This window comes from Amphiura filiformis, chromosome 6, assembly GCF_039555335.1.
Source record: "Amphiura filiformis chromosome 6, Afil_fr2py, whole genome shotgun sequence".
Lineage (NCBI taxonomy): Eukaryota > Metazoa > Echinodermata > Ophiuroidea > Amphilepidida > Amphiuridae > Amphiura > Amphiura filiformis.
Window position 1 is genome coordinate 26,055,507 of NC_092633.1, and position 14,219 is coordinate 26,069,725.

Genomic DNA, 14,219 nt, shown 5'->3' on the forward strand with positions numbered 1-14,219 from the left:
TTGACCTTCTTATAACCAGTGCTCACGGAAGCATTCAGTGATGCGCTTTGCACTGTTTAATCAGAATATATTATCCAGAGAATTAGCATAACAACAGGGCATGAGTATGCTTCCTGTAGGATTGTGTGTGAGGACTGTGGATAGTCATATGGCACGGACGAAATAAGGAGTGTCATTGCATGATTTATATTTCTTGCAGATTTTAATAATCAATATAAAACCACAGAAATTAATTACTAGTGGTTCAAATCAGTTTTTTCATTTTTTTGTTTCATCCATCTTTAACAATTGGTTGCATAATAAGCTTATGTTTTATGCGACATAATGTATCAATACCAAATTTCATATTGGATGATGAAGATTTTGTGTTTGCAGAAACTAAATGTAGGATGTTTTTCCTGCCATTATGGACCACAATGGCCTCATCCCAATGACATAGTTCAATAACCTCAATTAAACAATCATAGAGCAAAATTTGACCTAAAGTTGCAGAGTATGAATTTGTTTACCCAAATTTTCAAAGGTCATTCAATGAATGTGCAACTGTATTGGGGTTAAAGAACTGTGCCCTGATAGATGAGCATGTTATGGATCCTAGTGCATGTTGTCTCCCAGTTTCTTAGATCTGGTGACAACAATACAAGTACATTGTTAAAAGATCATTTTAGATTTGACCTTTAAATGGCATTCCCATATTGATTTGTGAAAATAAATCTAGCTCTGCAAATACTTTTGCCGATATGGATATTTTCACGAGGCCACGTTTGAGGTTTGATCCATATTTTTTTACGCATTTTGTATTCAGCAAATGATGGTTTTGGAGCTTTGGAGCCCCTGTTTATTCTTTTTTAGCTTGGCTTAAAATTGTGTGTACATTTGGTGGAAATGTTACCCTTGAATTAAGATGGAAGTATAGGGAAAAAGCAAGGATCCGTATGCAGTGTAGAATTGCTATGAAGAGCCAGTTTCAGTACAACAGAAATCCATATTCTCATACCCACAGGCAATGTTCATGGCAGCAAATTGACTGCTGCAATGCTAATTTGTTGGCGGGTACTAATTATATAAACACTATTTTACTGTAGTCTGTGCATAATTATACAATTTTGGTAGCGTCACTTTCTTGTTTAATCAAGAAAATGTCCGTTTCACTTTTGAAGAAATGTCGGTAATTGTAATTATGAACGTCTATCTAGGCAACTTTTGTTTTCTGTAATTGACCCATATGTAATAAATAATTTTCCTACTAGCGAAAAAAAATTATGATTTAATTAAAATGATTTAAGCATATGTGTATTGGATAAATAACGGCCATATTCAGGTGACAAAACAAGAGGAATATTTTATACCTCCAGCGCCATGCAAATTAATCAATCTCATTAGCCGTGAATTTAACCTTTCATTTAATCATCCACGTTATTATCATTTACTGAGCAGTGGCACGCCACATACTTCAACTCATTAACATCACTATCGGCTTTCTTTAAGGAGTACAAGTGATTATGTACACAGAATACACAGGCCATTCTTAATTTTTATTATCTTTTTTCAAGAAGATGAAAAGTGACATTGTACTATGGTTTTACAAAAGATGCTCTTTTGACATTGAAATGAGTGGTTTAGTTGCTGCTAAAGATGGTTCCACTTCAGGTTTGATTTTTTGTTGCATCTTCACATTTTCATAGCAAAAGTCTGTGCACTCTTTGAATGAAACAAAATGGTGTCTAAAGTCCATTTATTTACTGGAATAAAGACTTCGCTAAGTGTATAAGTGTGAACTGAGCCCTATGGAGTGAGAGTAATATTATGACTGTAAGGGTATACTTTCACATACACAACCCCTCCAGATCTAATAAACCAGGCTTTGGATATATAGTACATTACGTAGATCTCAAAATGTACCTTCGCCTAGACCGTCGTTAAGTGGATAAAAAGGTGGCCTTTTATCATTTATGCAGAAATGAATAAGCAAAGATGCAAGAAATCATATCATGATCCGCTGCTCGCTCTCTCACGTGGTGTTCCATGTGGTAATTTTTGAATCATAATATTAGGTAAAACTGATTAGACTTATTGCTTAGGATTACAGTGTCTGTGTCGGTTGAAGACAAATTATGATGAGGATGTGAATTTTAATAAGACAGGAGGTTATTTGTTTGTTCTAAATGATAATGCACAAGGCTAAGGTTGTTTAGTTTAGTTTTTTCCCAGATCAATTATATTTGTATGCACGTATTGTGCTATTTTATCACCCTCTAAAAATATATGATACAACATTTAAACAAGAATACTGTACAAATGCATTTATGTATTTAGAAGTGGATGAATACAACATAGAAATTTATTGATAATACATTATAGCTCAGTTCTAATAGTATAACTTTTGAACTCAGAGACAATTTGAAACGTCTAAAGCCTCTCGTACGTTTAGATATTTTGTATACCAGTGTTATATCGAGCCTTGATGTATCATTATAGCACACCATAATATGGAGGAACACATTTATTCATCCATTCCTAAAAACATTGTCTCCAGCAATATTTTCACCCAGCTATTTCTAATTCCTCATTAACCATAGAAATCTTTACCCTGCTATTTTTAGTACATCATCTATCTAACAAAACAATGTCAAATATGGCCGTGGTGAATAATGCTTACAGCTTAGGGTCAATCAGCATAGGTCATATCAAACAATGCATATTTTTCTAACGCACCCCACCCACCATCAGTATGATAAAATTTTTGATACTTCAGCTTGTAATGATAATGCCCATTGACCTATGGTATTGAACTTGGAGTATAAACAATCATCCTTACTGACCTACATTCTTCTCCTAGCATACTCTAAAAGCGCACATTTTTGCACGATAAATATTTTACGCTTTGCCCTATTTAAACCGTTTTACATGTTTCTTAAATTGTGACTCTAAGCTTTCGGCTACAGTGACTTATACCGAAAATGAATATATTTGTACTTTGTTATTTTCGCAGTAGCTGATTGGAACAGTGAAAACTGTGAAAATAAACGTAGGGTGAAAATTTGTTAAGTTTGCAATGGGATGGTATTCCACACAGATTGATTGATGGGGATTGCATAAACACCAACACCAAGAAAATGATGAGCGTTGTATAGGAAAGCATCTTCAACCAGTATTCATGTGCATTGTAAGGCTATTTCTTAGTATATTGTCATTACATGATGAACTAATATGATTCACAGCCATTGTGAATAACGTATACTAATACTAGTTCTACAATGCCTCGGACTATTTATTTATCGCTTCTCGGTAAAATGACGTCATTTAATGTTAAAGGAGCATGGTCCTATCTTTTCATGTTTTGTTTTCTATCTTACATTGAGGTACCATTAAAACAATTAGGCTTCCCAATTTTGAGTTGTATTGCTGCAGTGGTTTTGATATGAGAAGCAAAAACACGTATAACAATGCCCCATAGGATTAGTACATACACTTTCAGTGTGGTTACCACAATTCACCACATTTTTTTCACACCATCTAAATAAAACATTTTTTGGATGTTTTAACATTTAAAAACGTTTAAATTTGACTGAGGTAATGAGAAAAATATGAGCCTTCATATGATACCAAAATTTCAGTTTTGATGAAGAAAAATGAGGGATGAAGCTGATGATTGGGTCACACCCCTTAAACAAATTTGAAGCGTGGAAGTTGAGTTCAGGTTTTCTAACAATGCAGGATGACGATGTAAACAGAGCTTCCCGTGTACTGTACATTGTCTTACACAGATTTTTTTGTTGTGTCAAATTGAAATAGTAAAACTGTGCTGGTTTGTGGACCATTCTGACGTAGTTGTTATCTAGGCATATATGTGGTGTGATCAAGCAAAATCAGACTGAAGTCAGGCATATTTACATGTTCAGTTTTCTAATGATTGCATCAAAAATAGAAAACCCCATTGAAATTCTTTACATTTATTATTGAACAATTGAAGTGTTTCTAAAACAATTGGCAACAAAAGAAATTATTTCCATTGTTTGGCTATATCTGAAAATCAATATTCCTGACTTCCGACTACAATGATTTTGCTTGATATCACATCACATAGTGAATACGGAGGGGTCAGTGTGTTTAGGTGGGGGTGGGTAGAAGAGGGTGTATAACAATTTTTTTGTTGCATTAAAAAAAGTAATAAAGTGTACTGATTTGTGGACCATTTTGACACTAGTTATTAGTATATGGTAAAAATATGCATTTGTGTGTGGGATGGGGATTTTCATTTGTGTGGGTGCACATGCAGGGTGCAGGGGGATGGTGTATTGTATAAAAGTCGTTGTGCCGATACCCTGGTGTTTATACAAATTTGACAAGTAGGGCATTTTCTAGGATAAATGGACATCCAAAACTGTGTTTTTCTCACTGGTTAAATTGCAACAAATAATATCCAGTATAGGGCGTATATAGAATTTACTCAAAACATACATAGGGAAATAAGTTTACAAGCTATGAACACGCTACACTGTGATATGTATAATGAGACCTAATCAATTAAGTTATGATGTGTAAATTTTTACACTAAGCCATTTTGATCTGGATAAAGTCTTGGTAATGAGAAAAGGAAGGCTTTCTGTTCCTATCATAATTTATAAAGAAACAGACATTTATAACATGGATAATATGACAATAAGCAAAGCTAGAAAATGTCAACTTCTTAACACCCTTGATGTAAACTGTAACAGATAGGTACCCATACAAATAAGGATGTATGGAGCTGTCGAGATTTTAGAGCCTGGTAAAAATCAAACTTAAAAATTGAGGTGAAAATCGTGACTTCCGCTTTGTTTTCAGGGTTAAAGCCAAGATGGCGGTACTACCCATGCTTACCTGTTTAATAAGCATGATAAGTGCATTTTTATGCAAGAATGAAATTGTGATTTGGCAAAGAAATGGATGGAAGTTTCAGTTTTGTCCTGAGTTTTGTCCATGCCATATTTAGCGATGGTGATGGCCAGCAACAAATGCCAATTTTAAGCTTACCCACATGATATGGCTTGGAAATGTCTTCATTTCGATAGCCTCTTCATTGAAAAAAATGACAGGGAGGGCATTCATTTGGGTTGGGGTGTTTATAGGCACAGTGTAGTGCAGACCATATTGAAATTGATCATGAAGTAGACTTAAAGCTTGCTGTTCTAATGGAAGCATAAAACTAATTCTATGCAAAACCATACTGCCATTACGATGATCAATATAATCATTGAAATATTTTCTTTCGAGCATCAATGCAAGCAGAGCTGTTTCTCAAGGTCAATATCAATAAGCAGGTCCGCACACAGATAGGGAAGAACTTCTTAAGATCTGGACACCATCTTAAAAGATGAAAACTCTGCCGGATCAAAACAGGATGTTAATTAGTTGTAATGAGAAGTAGAAAATATTCAAAAGACGTTTATTACCAGAGTAAAATGACAATAAACAACACTCCATGTCAGATCATGGTAAGCAGATGGTGCACTGAGCCAAGCAGATGCTATCCTTGTCTTCCCAGCCCGGCATCCCAATAAAGCATCATTGACCAGTTTATCTGTATATTATATCCTAATTTGGACTGACACATCATCAAGTAGTTCAAGCGCACAGTGATTTTGCAGAGCGCTATTTGTGTACTTCGAGTCTATCGGCTATTGGCTAAAATGGATAATGGAACCGTAGTTTAGAGTGGGTCGTGAAGTGCCTATTCGTTTATTTCCATGCACGAATAAAAGCAGCGTGACGTGACCTCTGACCATATTTCTTAATTGCTAGTTTTAGGTAAAAGATGACGTCATAATACAAATCTTATTGTTAAGAATATAGGCTTATAAATTTTTCTTTTTTTCCAAACAAACAATTTCTATGATTGTTTTAGATTATAATTTGCTCATCTGATAAATGAAAAAAATTGCATATTTCTTCCAAGATGTTTGTCTTGAAGCGAAAGACAACCACAACATGCATGGTTCACTCTAAATCATGAAACTATTGAATAATTGAGAGAAATAATTTAGACAAAATGTTACCACAATGCATATCATAATGACATAATTTGTAAGTGTGTTGTGTTGCTCACTTGCAAGTAAGCAAGTTCTATAGTTAGTATGCATTTACAAAGGATGCTTAATGGCTGGACAGTGCGCTTTTTCCAAAGCGATGTTCTTTGGTTGAATTTGAAATGGCAAGTACATTTTGCCCATTGAAGAGAAGAAAGGGAGAAAATTATTATTGTTAATATCAATTTTGTAAGTGGCAAGTTAAAAAGGTTGTGCTAGCAAGACATTAGGATCCAACATGATTGGATAGGTGATGTTGAAGTTATCAAGCTAATGGCTGCTTCCTTACATGCCATTTATACTTTACCATCCGGATCCAAAAACTTATACTTGAAAACATTAATTTCTTCCAAACTCAGAAATCCCAAAAACTTATACTTGAAAACATTAATTTCTTCCAAACTCAGAAATCTTACTATGTGTAGGTGGGTATATATGTGTGGGGGATATGTGTGTGTGTGGGGGGGGGGTATCTTGTGCGTTTTGTACCATATATTTATCGAAGTTTTGTCCCCTGAAGTAAGTTTATACCTTATTTCGTATACAAATGACTTCATTTTCAGGTAAATGGACTTGAATACAGAGCTGAGGAATCTGCTTGAGACAACTAAAGAAGTTTTAAATGTTGTGGACTGACATGTTTGAAAATATTTGTTGTACATTCATTCTGAAAATATTTCCAGTAAGGGAGCATTCTTATTTCTGATGGAAAGTATTACAACCACATTGCCTGAAGCAGCCAGTTTAAAGTTGTCCCATTTGTTGTACATACACAACCCATGAACCAAAACACAAAAAGTTTAACCAAGAACCACACATCACATCCGCTTCTCTGTGTCATAGCAGCTCCGTTTTCATGTTATATGGTATGTACTATGTAGGTCTGTACAGGTGTATCCTCGAGGAAGGGTATCAGCTAAAATAACTCCAGGCAGCGATAGCATTAACCACTTAGGTCTACAATCAAAATGTGCTTGTAAAAAAGCTATCAAGTCCGCAGGCTGACACTGTGTTACTTTGTATTATAGCTACACTCATGTGTATGTAGTCATTGTAAAATCATGTCCATTAGAAAATCACTCTTGAAAATTGTATTGAGTTGATATGTGATATGTTATGATATGGTATTATGCCATTGTGGTTTTGGTGACAAGAAGGTTGGTTGAAAGGAAGGGGAAAGAGTGGTTAATAAGTTCATTACTAAACCTGATTTGACATTCGTAGAAACAGGTTGCTGAGTGTGTAAGTCCGCTGGAAAATAAATATTGTATTTTATACCTGAATTACGCACACAAAAGAAGTTATTGTGAAGTAATTGTATAATTCCTCGTAAGTAACTAACCATATCCGAGAGGAATTATTTCACAAAGGACTTACAACCAATGCTAAATGTGCAAACCAATTTCTTTGAAGAACTCCCATGCAATCTTAGCTGGATTGAGGAGTTGCGGTGAGTTTCAGCACCGTCAGAGGCTTTTATGCTTTCCCAAGTACACACCAGTTTACTGATGATCAGATAATGGGAAATCTTGGTAACATTGAGTGCGTTTTGTTCCGCGACCATCTGCCGCTGCCAACTCATTCAACTTTTGCTGAATAGTTTCAAATTTAGCCTGAAATTGTAATCCCCTGTTTGAAGCTTGGTAGGTCACCGTAGCAACCCAATATGTTGCTAGGGCAGGATATGGGTTAATATCAATGAAAACACAATGACATGTATGGTATGGCAGGCAGTTCCTGCTGTCAGGCTAACCTTAGACTCAACGCCAGTCTAATAAGTGTGTCACAGTTAAGACAATGCTAACACTCGCAGGTGAAAGACTTTGTCAGAGATTAAATTAGTCTTCCTTGCAGGACCATAAGTGTTTCCTATGGTGCTATCCAATGGTGAAATAATCAACTTTGATGCTTATGTTTAAAATGACAAGATAAAAAGTGATTGTTTTGTGAAATGATTCATTTAATCGCAGCTGTGGGAGATGGATGCATTATAAAATATGTGTATGTGATGGTATGCAAATTGTATTTTGGTACCTGTAAAAATTGTTTTTTTGGTTGGTGGCTCAGTGAGTCTAGCTATTGAACTAAAGGGGGGATCCTTTTGTTTTAATCCAGAAAAATATTAGAAATTATTTTAATCTTGCCAAGTCAAGCTTAATTTGTAAATTATGCTAATTATGTAACTTCTTTCAAAGGCACATTCTGGCAATAAGAATGTCTAAATATTCTTTTTTGAACAGTTATTTCATATTCATATGTGTTATCTAATGGCACCTGTGATTGGTCTAGATCTGGGCGGGGATCTGGGCATTATAAATAACTTTAGCGAGATGATTTTAGCATGTAAAAAATGCAAGAAAATCACATTTTAAGAGTGTTACAATTACATCATATTATTGGTTATTATTTGATGAAATACAATCACCAAATTCTGGGTTATGTATAAACTGGGCTAGAATCATGAGGGCATGACCATTGCTTATCGCCCCAGCTCTGCTTCATGCATAAACAATTGATCTTACCCTCAATTTATGAACCCCTAATTCAAGTCTAACATGTACTATACAATACATGTAGGTCTGTAAAATTCTTGCTGACAAGCCCATTGTATAATTATCTAATTAATACCTAACAATGTTTTGTTAACCTAATTAGCATAACATTGATTGTGTTGTCCACTTGGCAAGAAAGCCTAATTAGTACAAAGCTTTATTTTTTGCTGGAGTAACTTTTTCACACATCTGTAATTTGAATCAAATTTCATCAACTGTAAATTTTCTCTAATTATGAAGTTGTTTCATATTTAGCAAGTTTATATTTATTTATTTCACAACGTTTTGAAAATTTGTTTGAAACCTGCAAAGAACATGAAAAATTAGAAACATAAACTGTCATTTGTATATTGTAACAAAATACCTCACAGGGTGCCAGTTCATTGTATTGTTGCTAATTAATACGTTCCATGCTCTATATAGGCCTATGAGTTTGTATGAAAGTATCATGAAAGTTTTAGCGTTGTCACTATTTCTACCACAATTTAAAGAACTACTGAAGTTCAGAACTAATCTTAGCTGTGTTTGCACCAGATTGGTAGCTGGGAATGGGGAGAGTAGGGGAGGGGAGGTTTTTGACAAAATGAAAATGAACCCTTTTTTTGGGGGGGCAGATTTTTTTAAATAAAGAAGATTCTGTGAGGATTTGGGGGGATTTAGGTGTGCTAATTTGTTGATTTGGGGCATAATTTTAGGGATTAGGGTGTATTAGGGACAGATTTGAGGGGATTTTTATGGACGTTAATGGATTTGTGATGTGCTAGCATATTTTTGGTCGGAGAAACATGCAAACATATTATTCATACTCGAGATGAAACTTCAACATGACATGAATTTGATAACTAACCTCCCGGGCTAACCCCAATTGTAGGAGGTCTTTTTCAGTTCAAAACAAAACAATACTTGCAGGGAGTCGAAAAAAACTGTAGCACTAAATATAGCTTTTGACATGTTTTTTAAACAACCGAAGTGAAGAGTTTATTGGTGGTGAACTATGCATATGTGAGACAAGCTAATTATAAGATGACAGTGAAAAATTTGGTATCAATTGTTTATACCATCTATTCTCTCAACCATTCCTATTGTTTATCACCGTGGCAGGTCCACACACAATTCATCAATGTTTTTTACCAAATAAGGTGGGATGTTATGGCAAACTAAACAAAGGCCATATGCTGTTGTCAGCAGCAGCAGGCATTTATAGTCTTCTTGCGTTGACACGGTGGCGCTCATGCTTTATTTACATCTCAGTCAAATCTAGTGTGCTAGTTTATAATGGCCAACTGGGAGGGCTGGAATTTGACCACATCCCACTTTCGGAAACAATACCAAAATAAATATCCAGATAATTAATCAATCTGGAGGTATTTTGTTCTTTTTTTTTAGTCTGGGTAATCTAGTTGTGCAAAGGGTAAGGATTACATGCTGCCTGCAGCGTTTCCTATCATGTTGTAAAGGAAAATGCTCCTGCAGAGAACAATACTTCACTGTTCTGGGCTTTATATCCTTGGATTACACATGTAGAGAAAAACAATGTTGAAGTGTTATAATTAGAAACAACTTATCTGACTTTTGTGAAGGTAAGGTTTTTGTTTAATTTGTTGATTGATTATAGGATAATTTGTTAATTTGTGAATGTTTAGTCATGTTGTTTAGTTGGAGATTTCCTAATTATATGACTTTGTCAGGAAACTCTGTGATTTGGTGACTTGGTTTTGTCAGTACATGTCAGTTTGGGGTATACTGTGTGGATATGATAATGGTAGATTGTGACTGCATTGTTTCATCCAAGTATCCTTTCTGGGTGAGTTTTTCTATTGTATTCAAATATTGGTGATTAGTTTGAACATCATGTACAAAATTTCAAAATGTACAACAGTAGCCTGCATGTATTTAGAACAAGCAACCTAATATGTTTGCCTATGGTTTTGTTTGTGAAAATGGAGACAGGTATTTAACCCCATGAGATCTACCTGCCAATTGGCCAAAAAGTAGTTTTCATTATCAATTGAACCAATCAGTAACATTGTTAGAATAATTTCACCACACAAAAAATTGGGGTGAATTATTTGCAAAAGCTCCATTCTGATTGGTGATTAAAGTGAAGATATCATGTAATTGACCAATCAGAGGCAATGTTAGATCGGCAGGTAGTGTTCAGGAGTTAAAGTTAAATGGATATCTACGCACTTCAGTAAAGTGTAATAAAATAAGTTATTTGTTTAATTTTTTTGTCTTATTTCTTGTGTGATCATGATCACTCTGCTGAAAATATCACCACTAGTTTTCAGTTATTGTTGCCTTGCCACTGTAATCTTTATCATGATAGTTAGGCCTATATCCACATTTGGAAAGATAAAATGTTTGTGACAATTTCATGAATGAAAATAAGTTCAAATTGGCCAAGAACCAAAATAGAAAGTGATAATTTATTACTACAATGCACCTAAGTGATAATAAAAGATAGTTGTTTGAAACTCACAGCGACAGGAAGTCCTGAACTATTCATAATAGTTGTATTCTCTTCCTATATTAGCTCCGGATTAGGATCTAATGCAAATGTTCATATGTTCATTTTCGCATATCTACACTACTATGAAAATTGACTACAATCAAAGAGTTTGTAGGGCAATATAGTAGAGTAGAATTGATAGATCACTGTACACAACCTCAAAAGAAGTAAAATCAGATTATACTTATGAAAAACTTCACAATACAAGTGTGAAAAAACGAGCCATGCGAAAATTAACTACCACACCATATATGTATATCAAGATAATGCACTGTGGACAAGGACCGGAGTAAAACAATAGAGTTGAACAATGGGTATGTGATAATTGTGAACTTGTATCATTTCCTTCCTGGCTGGTCTGACTTGTCAACTTTGACATGAGTCTGGTGGCAAGTCCGGGCATTAAAGTTTTGCCAAAGTATATAGTACGGAATTGTGTAGATTGAGCCAAGTCTTTTTATAAATGTAAATATTACTGTCTGTTAAATAATTAAGATTGTTGAAATTGAATTACCTGATATGTGTTGGCATCCTGGTTGGTAGAAAATTAATGGTGCTGCACAGTTTTTGTTGTTGATCTTGTTAATTTAATTGGTTTCTTAAATTTGATTAAATTGTCATTTTATGGAAACCGTAATATGCTCTTTTGAAATATTTAATACCACAACAATGTTGTTGTTTTACTTCTTTGTGGGTATATTCACAGGATCTGTGGTCTAATTTAGATATTCAAAGCAAAATGGTTGATAATTGACCTACCTGAATCATGACAATTAATCATCTTGAGGGCAGAAAGCCTATTATGTTATGGTTAGTGACAATGACACACATATAGTAGGGATGTCCACACTTGAGCAAAAACTTTGGGGAACCCGCCGAGTGAACTGTCCAGAGAATGCCAATCCCTAAGTTTTCCCCATATTTATCCCCAAATTTATCCCCAAGAAATTGAGGGGATTAATCAATTTTCAGAGTTATTCTCAAGTGCAGATCTTAACCTATGACCTGGGTTTAATTATAATACATGTATGGCTCGATTCAGTGTGCACTGCTGGGTCACCCGGCTAGAGTAAATGCATTTTATGAGTTAAGGAGTTAGAGTTGAGTTACAATTTAGAGTTCGATTTAGTTTTAGAATTGCATTTTAGAGTTCAATTTAGAGTTAGAGTTACAAGTTAGAGTTAGAGGTGCATTAACTCTAACTCTAAAATGTAATTCTAACTCTAAAATGCAACTCTAACTCTAAATCGGGACTCTAAAATTAAACTCAAACTCAAACTCCAACTCTAACTCAAACTCATAAAAAGTTAACACTCAGGGCCATAGCAAGCGGGGTGGCTGGGGATGCCATGGCCGCCCCACTTTTTGAGAAATTTGTTATATGTTTTTCTTTATATCTTTATTTTAATTTGGGCATATATTTGTATTTTTGGCTGCCTCACATTTGTGATGGCCGCCTTTTACGGCCCTGTTAATACTCACCCGGCTGACAACATTGTGAAACTAAAGGATTCCAGGCTTCAATTGAGTCCAGTGGACACACACTCTGAGATTGACTTAGGAATCGTAATTCTCAAGCACGCCAATCCTCAAGAATTCTTTAACCGCCTGAATACTACTATTACATACTGGTTTACTATTCTCTTATTCCAAATTCTCTGCAAGCATATTTATATCAGTCATATTGAAGTCATAGATCTGTCTACAAACATGAGACATAATTAGACCTTCTCAACATGATAGATCTCCCTTTGTCTTCACTTTCCTGTCCTAACCTTGATCCCAACATTTGAGTCATTCTTGATCTTAGGCCAAAATTAGAATTATGTTGCCCTTAAATGGGAAAGAGTTAGTTGGTGGGTTGTTTAAAAAATTCTTAAATTCTTTGTTTATCTCTTTTGTCCTTTCTTAAGTTTTAGCACCCCTGAAAAACAATACTGCATCGTTAGATAAATGTCATTAGGAGGTTGATATTATTGGCAATTTCACTGAATAGGCCTGTACTGATGATAAAACTTGTTCATTGTCAACAGAAAATAGTGAGATTTTGACCAAAAATTAACAAAATAAAAAACTTCAAACGATATAATTTGTGAGTTGTAGGGTCGGTTGCTGAGAGCAACACAGCACATATTACTTTTATGGCCTTATACATGTGTGCCCTTAACTCATACCATGGTCATGTCATACTCTTGGCATACTTATGGATCACCTATAAGAGTTGGCCTACATCTCGCCTGGTTTCCGCGATTAGCGATGTACATCTTCATTAATCACGGACACTCTTATGCACCAACAATATTTAATTTCATTATCAATTTACACCTTCAAAATCTTGCCGATACATGATGCCAAGGTCCCGCCATTAGAAATTCATAAAATAATTAGCGTTCATCCTGCGTTGTTTTTATCAGCGTCTCATCATGGTAAAACGTGAGTCAATTTGTGACAATAAATTCCACATGGTAACAGGAAGGATTGTTACTGGAATGGAGCCACATTTAGATAGACGCAAATCCTTGGAGGGCTACAATTTTCTATTCTCTGTCGTTTTCGTTTCTTGTGGTAAACTACAACAAAACATGATGCCTCAATGTTACAATATATGAGTTGTACTATGATGTAATGCAGGTCAAGGTACAAGAATTGTAAGGTTAATCTTATGATCTGTGGTTAATCAATGGCTGTCTATGCTGCCTGTGTTTTTTCTGAAAATTTGTGTAAGAGATTATTGGGAATATCCACGGTAATCTATATTACTCTATTTTAACATCTTAGTATATTACCGTAGTGTAGTCACTCACAATAGCACATGGAGGAGAACTCTAGGGGGCAGTTTCACTGTGATCAACATGGATGTACATGAATGGTGTGTTGAATCAAACATACTCGGACTACTACTCCAGCGTCACATCCCAATAGCATATAGGGTCTCTTCAGGTGATGTGAGTGGTAAATTCCAGGATGGTATATTTACATTGATGTAAAGATACAGGTTGATATATCCAACAATGATTTGATATACATTGTACATGCCACTGTTTAGTCATTATGATTGTTTTGTGGCTGACAGTTTTACACGCAAGG

The 14,219-nt window shown here is 35.1% G+C and overlaps 1 protein-coding gene across 9 annotated transcripts in view; it reads left to right on the forward strand.

Annotated features, from left to right (window-relative positions):
* LOC140155187 (uncharacterized) overlaps nt 1–14,219 on the forward strand; it is a 156,363-nt gene that overhangs the window by 122,828 nt on the left and 19,316 nt on the right. The window contains exon 1 of one of the 9 annotated variants that reach the window (XM_072177932.1): nt 13,629–13,780. The exons of 6 other annotated variants lie outside the window; for them this stretch is intronic. In XM_072177932.1, coding sequence (XP_072034033.1) covers nt 13,758–13,780 — 23 coding nt within the window. In that variant the 5' untranslated portion in view covers nt 13,629–13,757. Of the gene's footprint in view, nt 1–13,628; nt 13,781–14,219 lie in introns of those variants that run through there. 2 more of the 9 variants (XM_072177923.1, XM_072177931.1) reach the window with 2 other exon arrangements.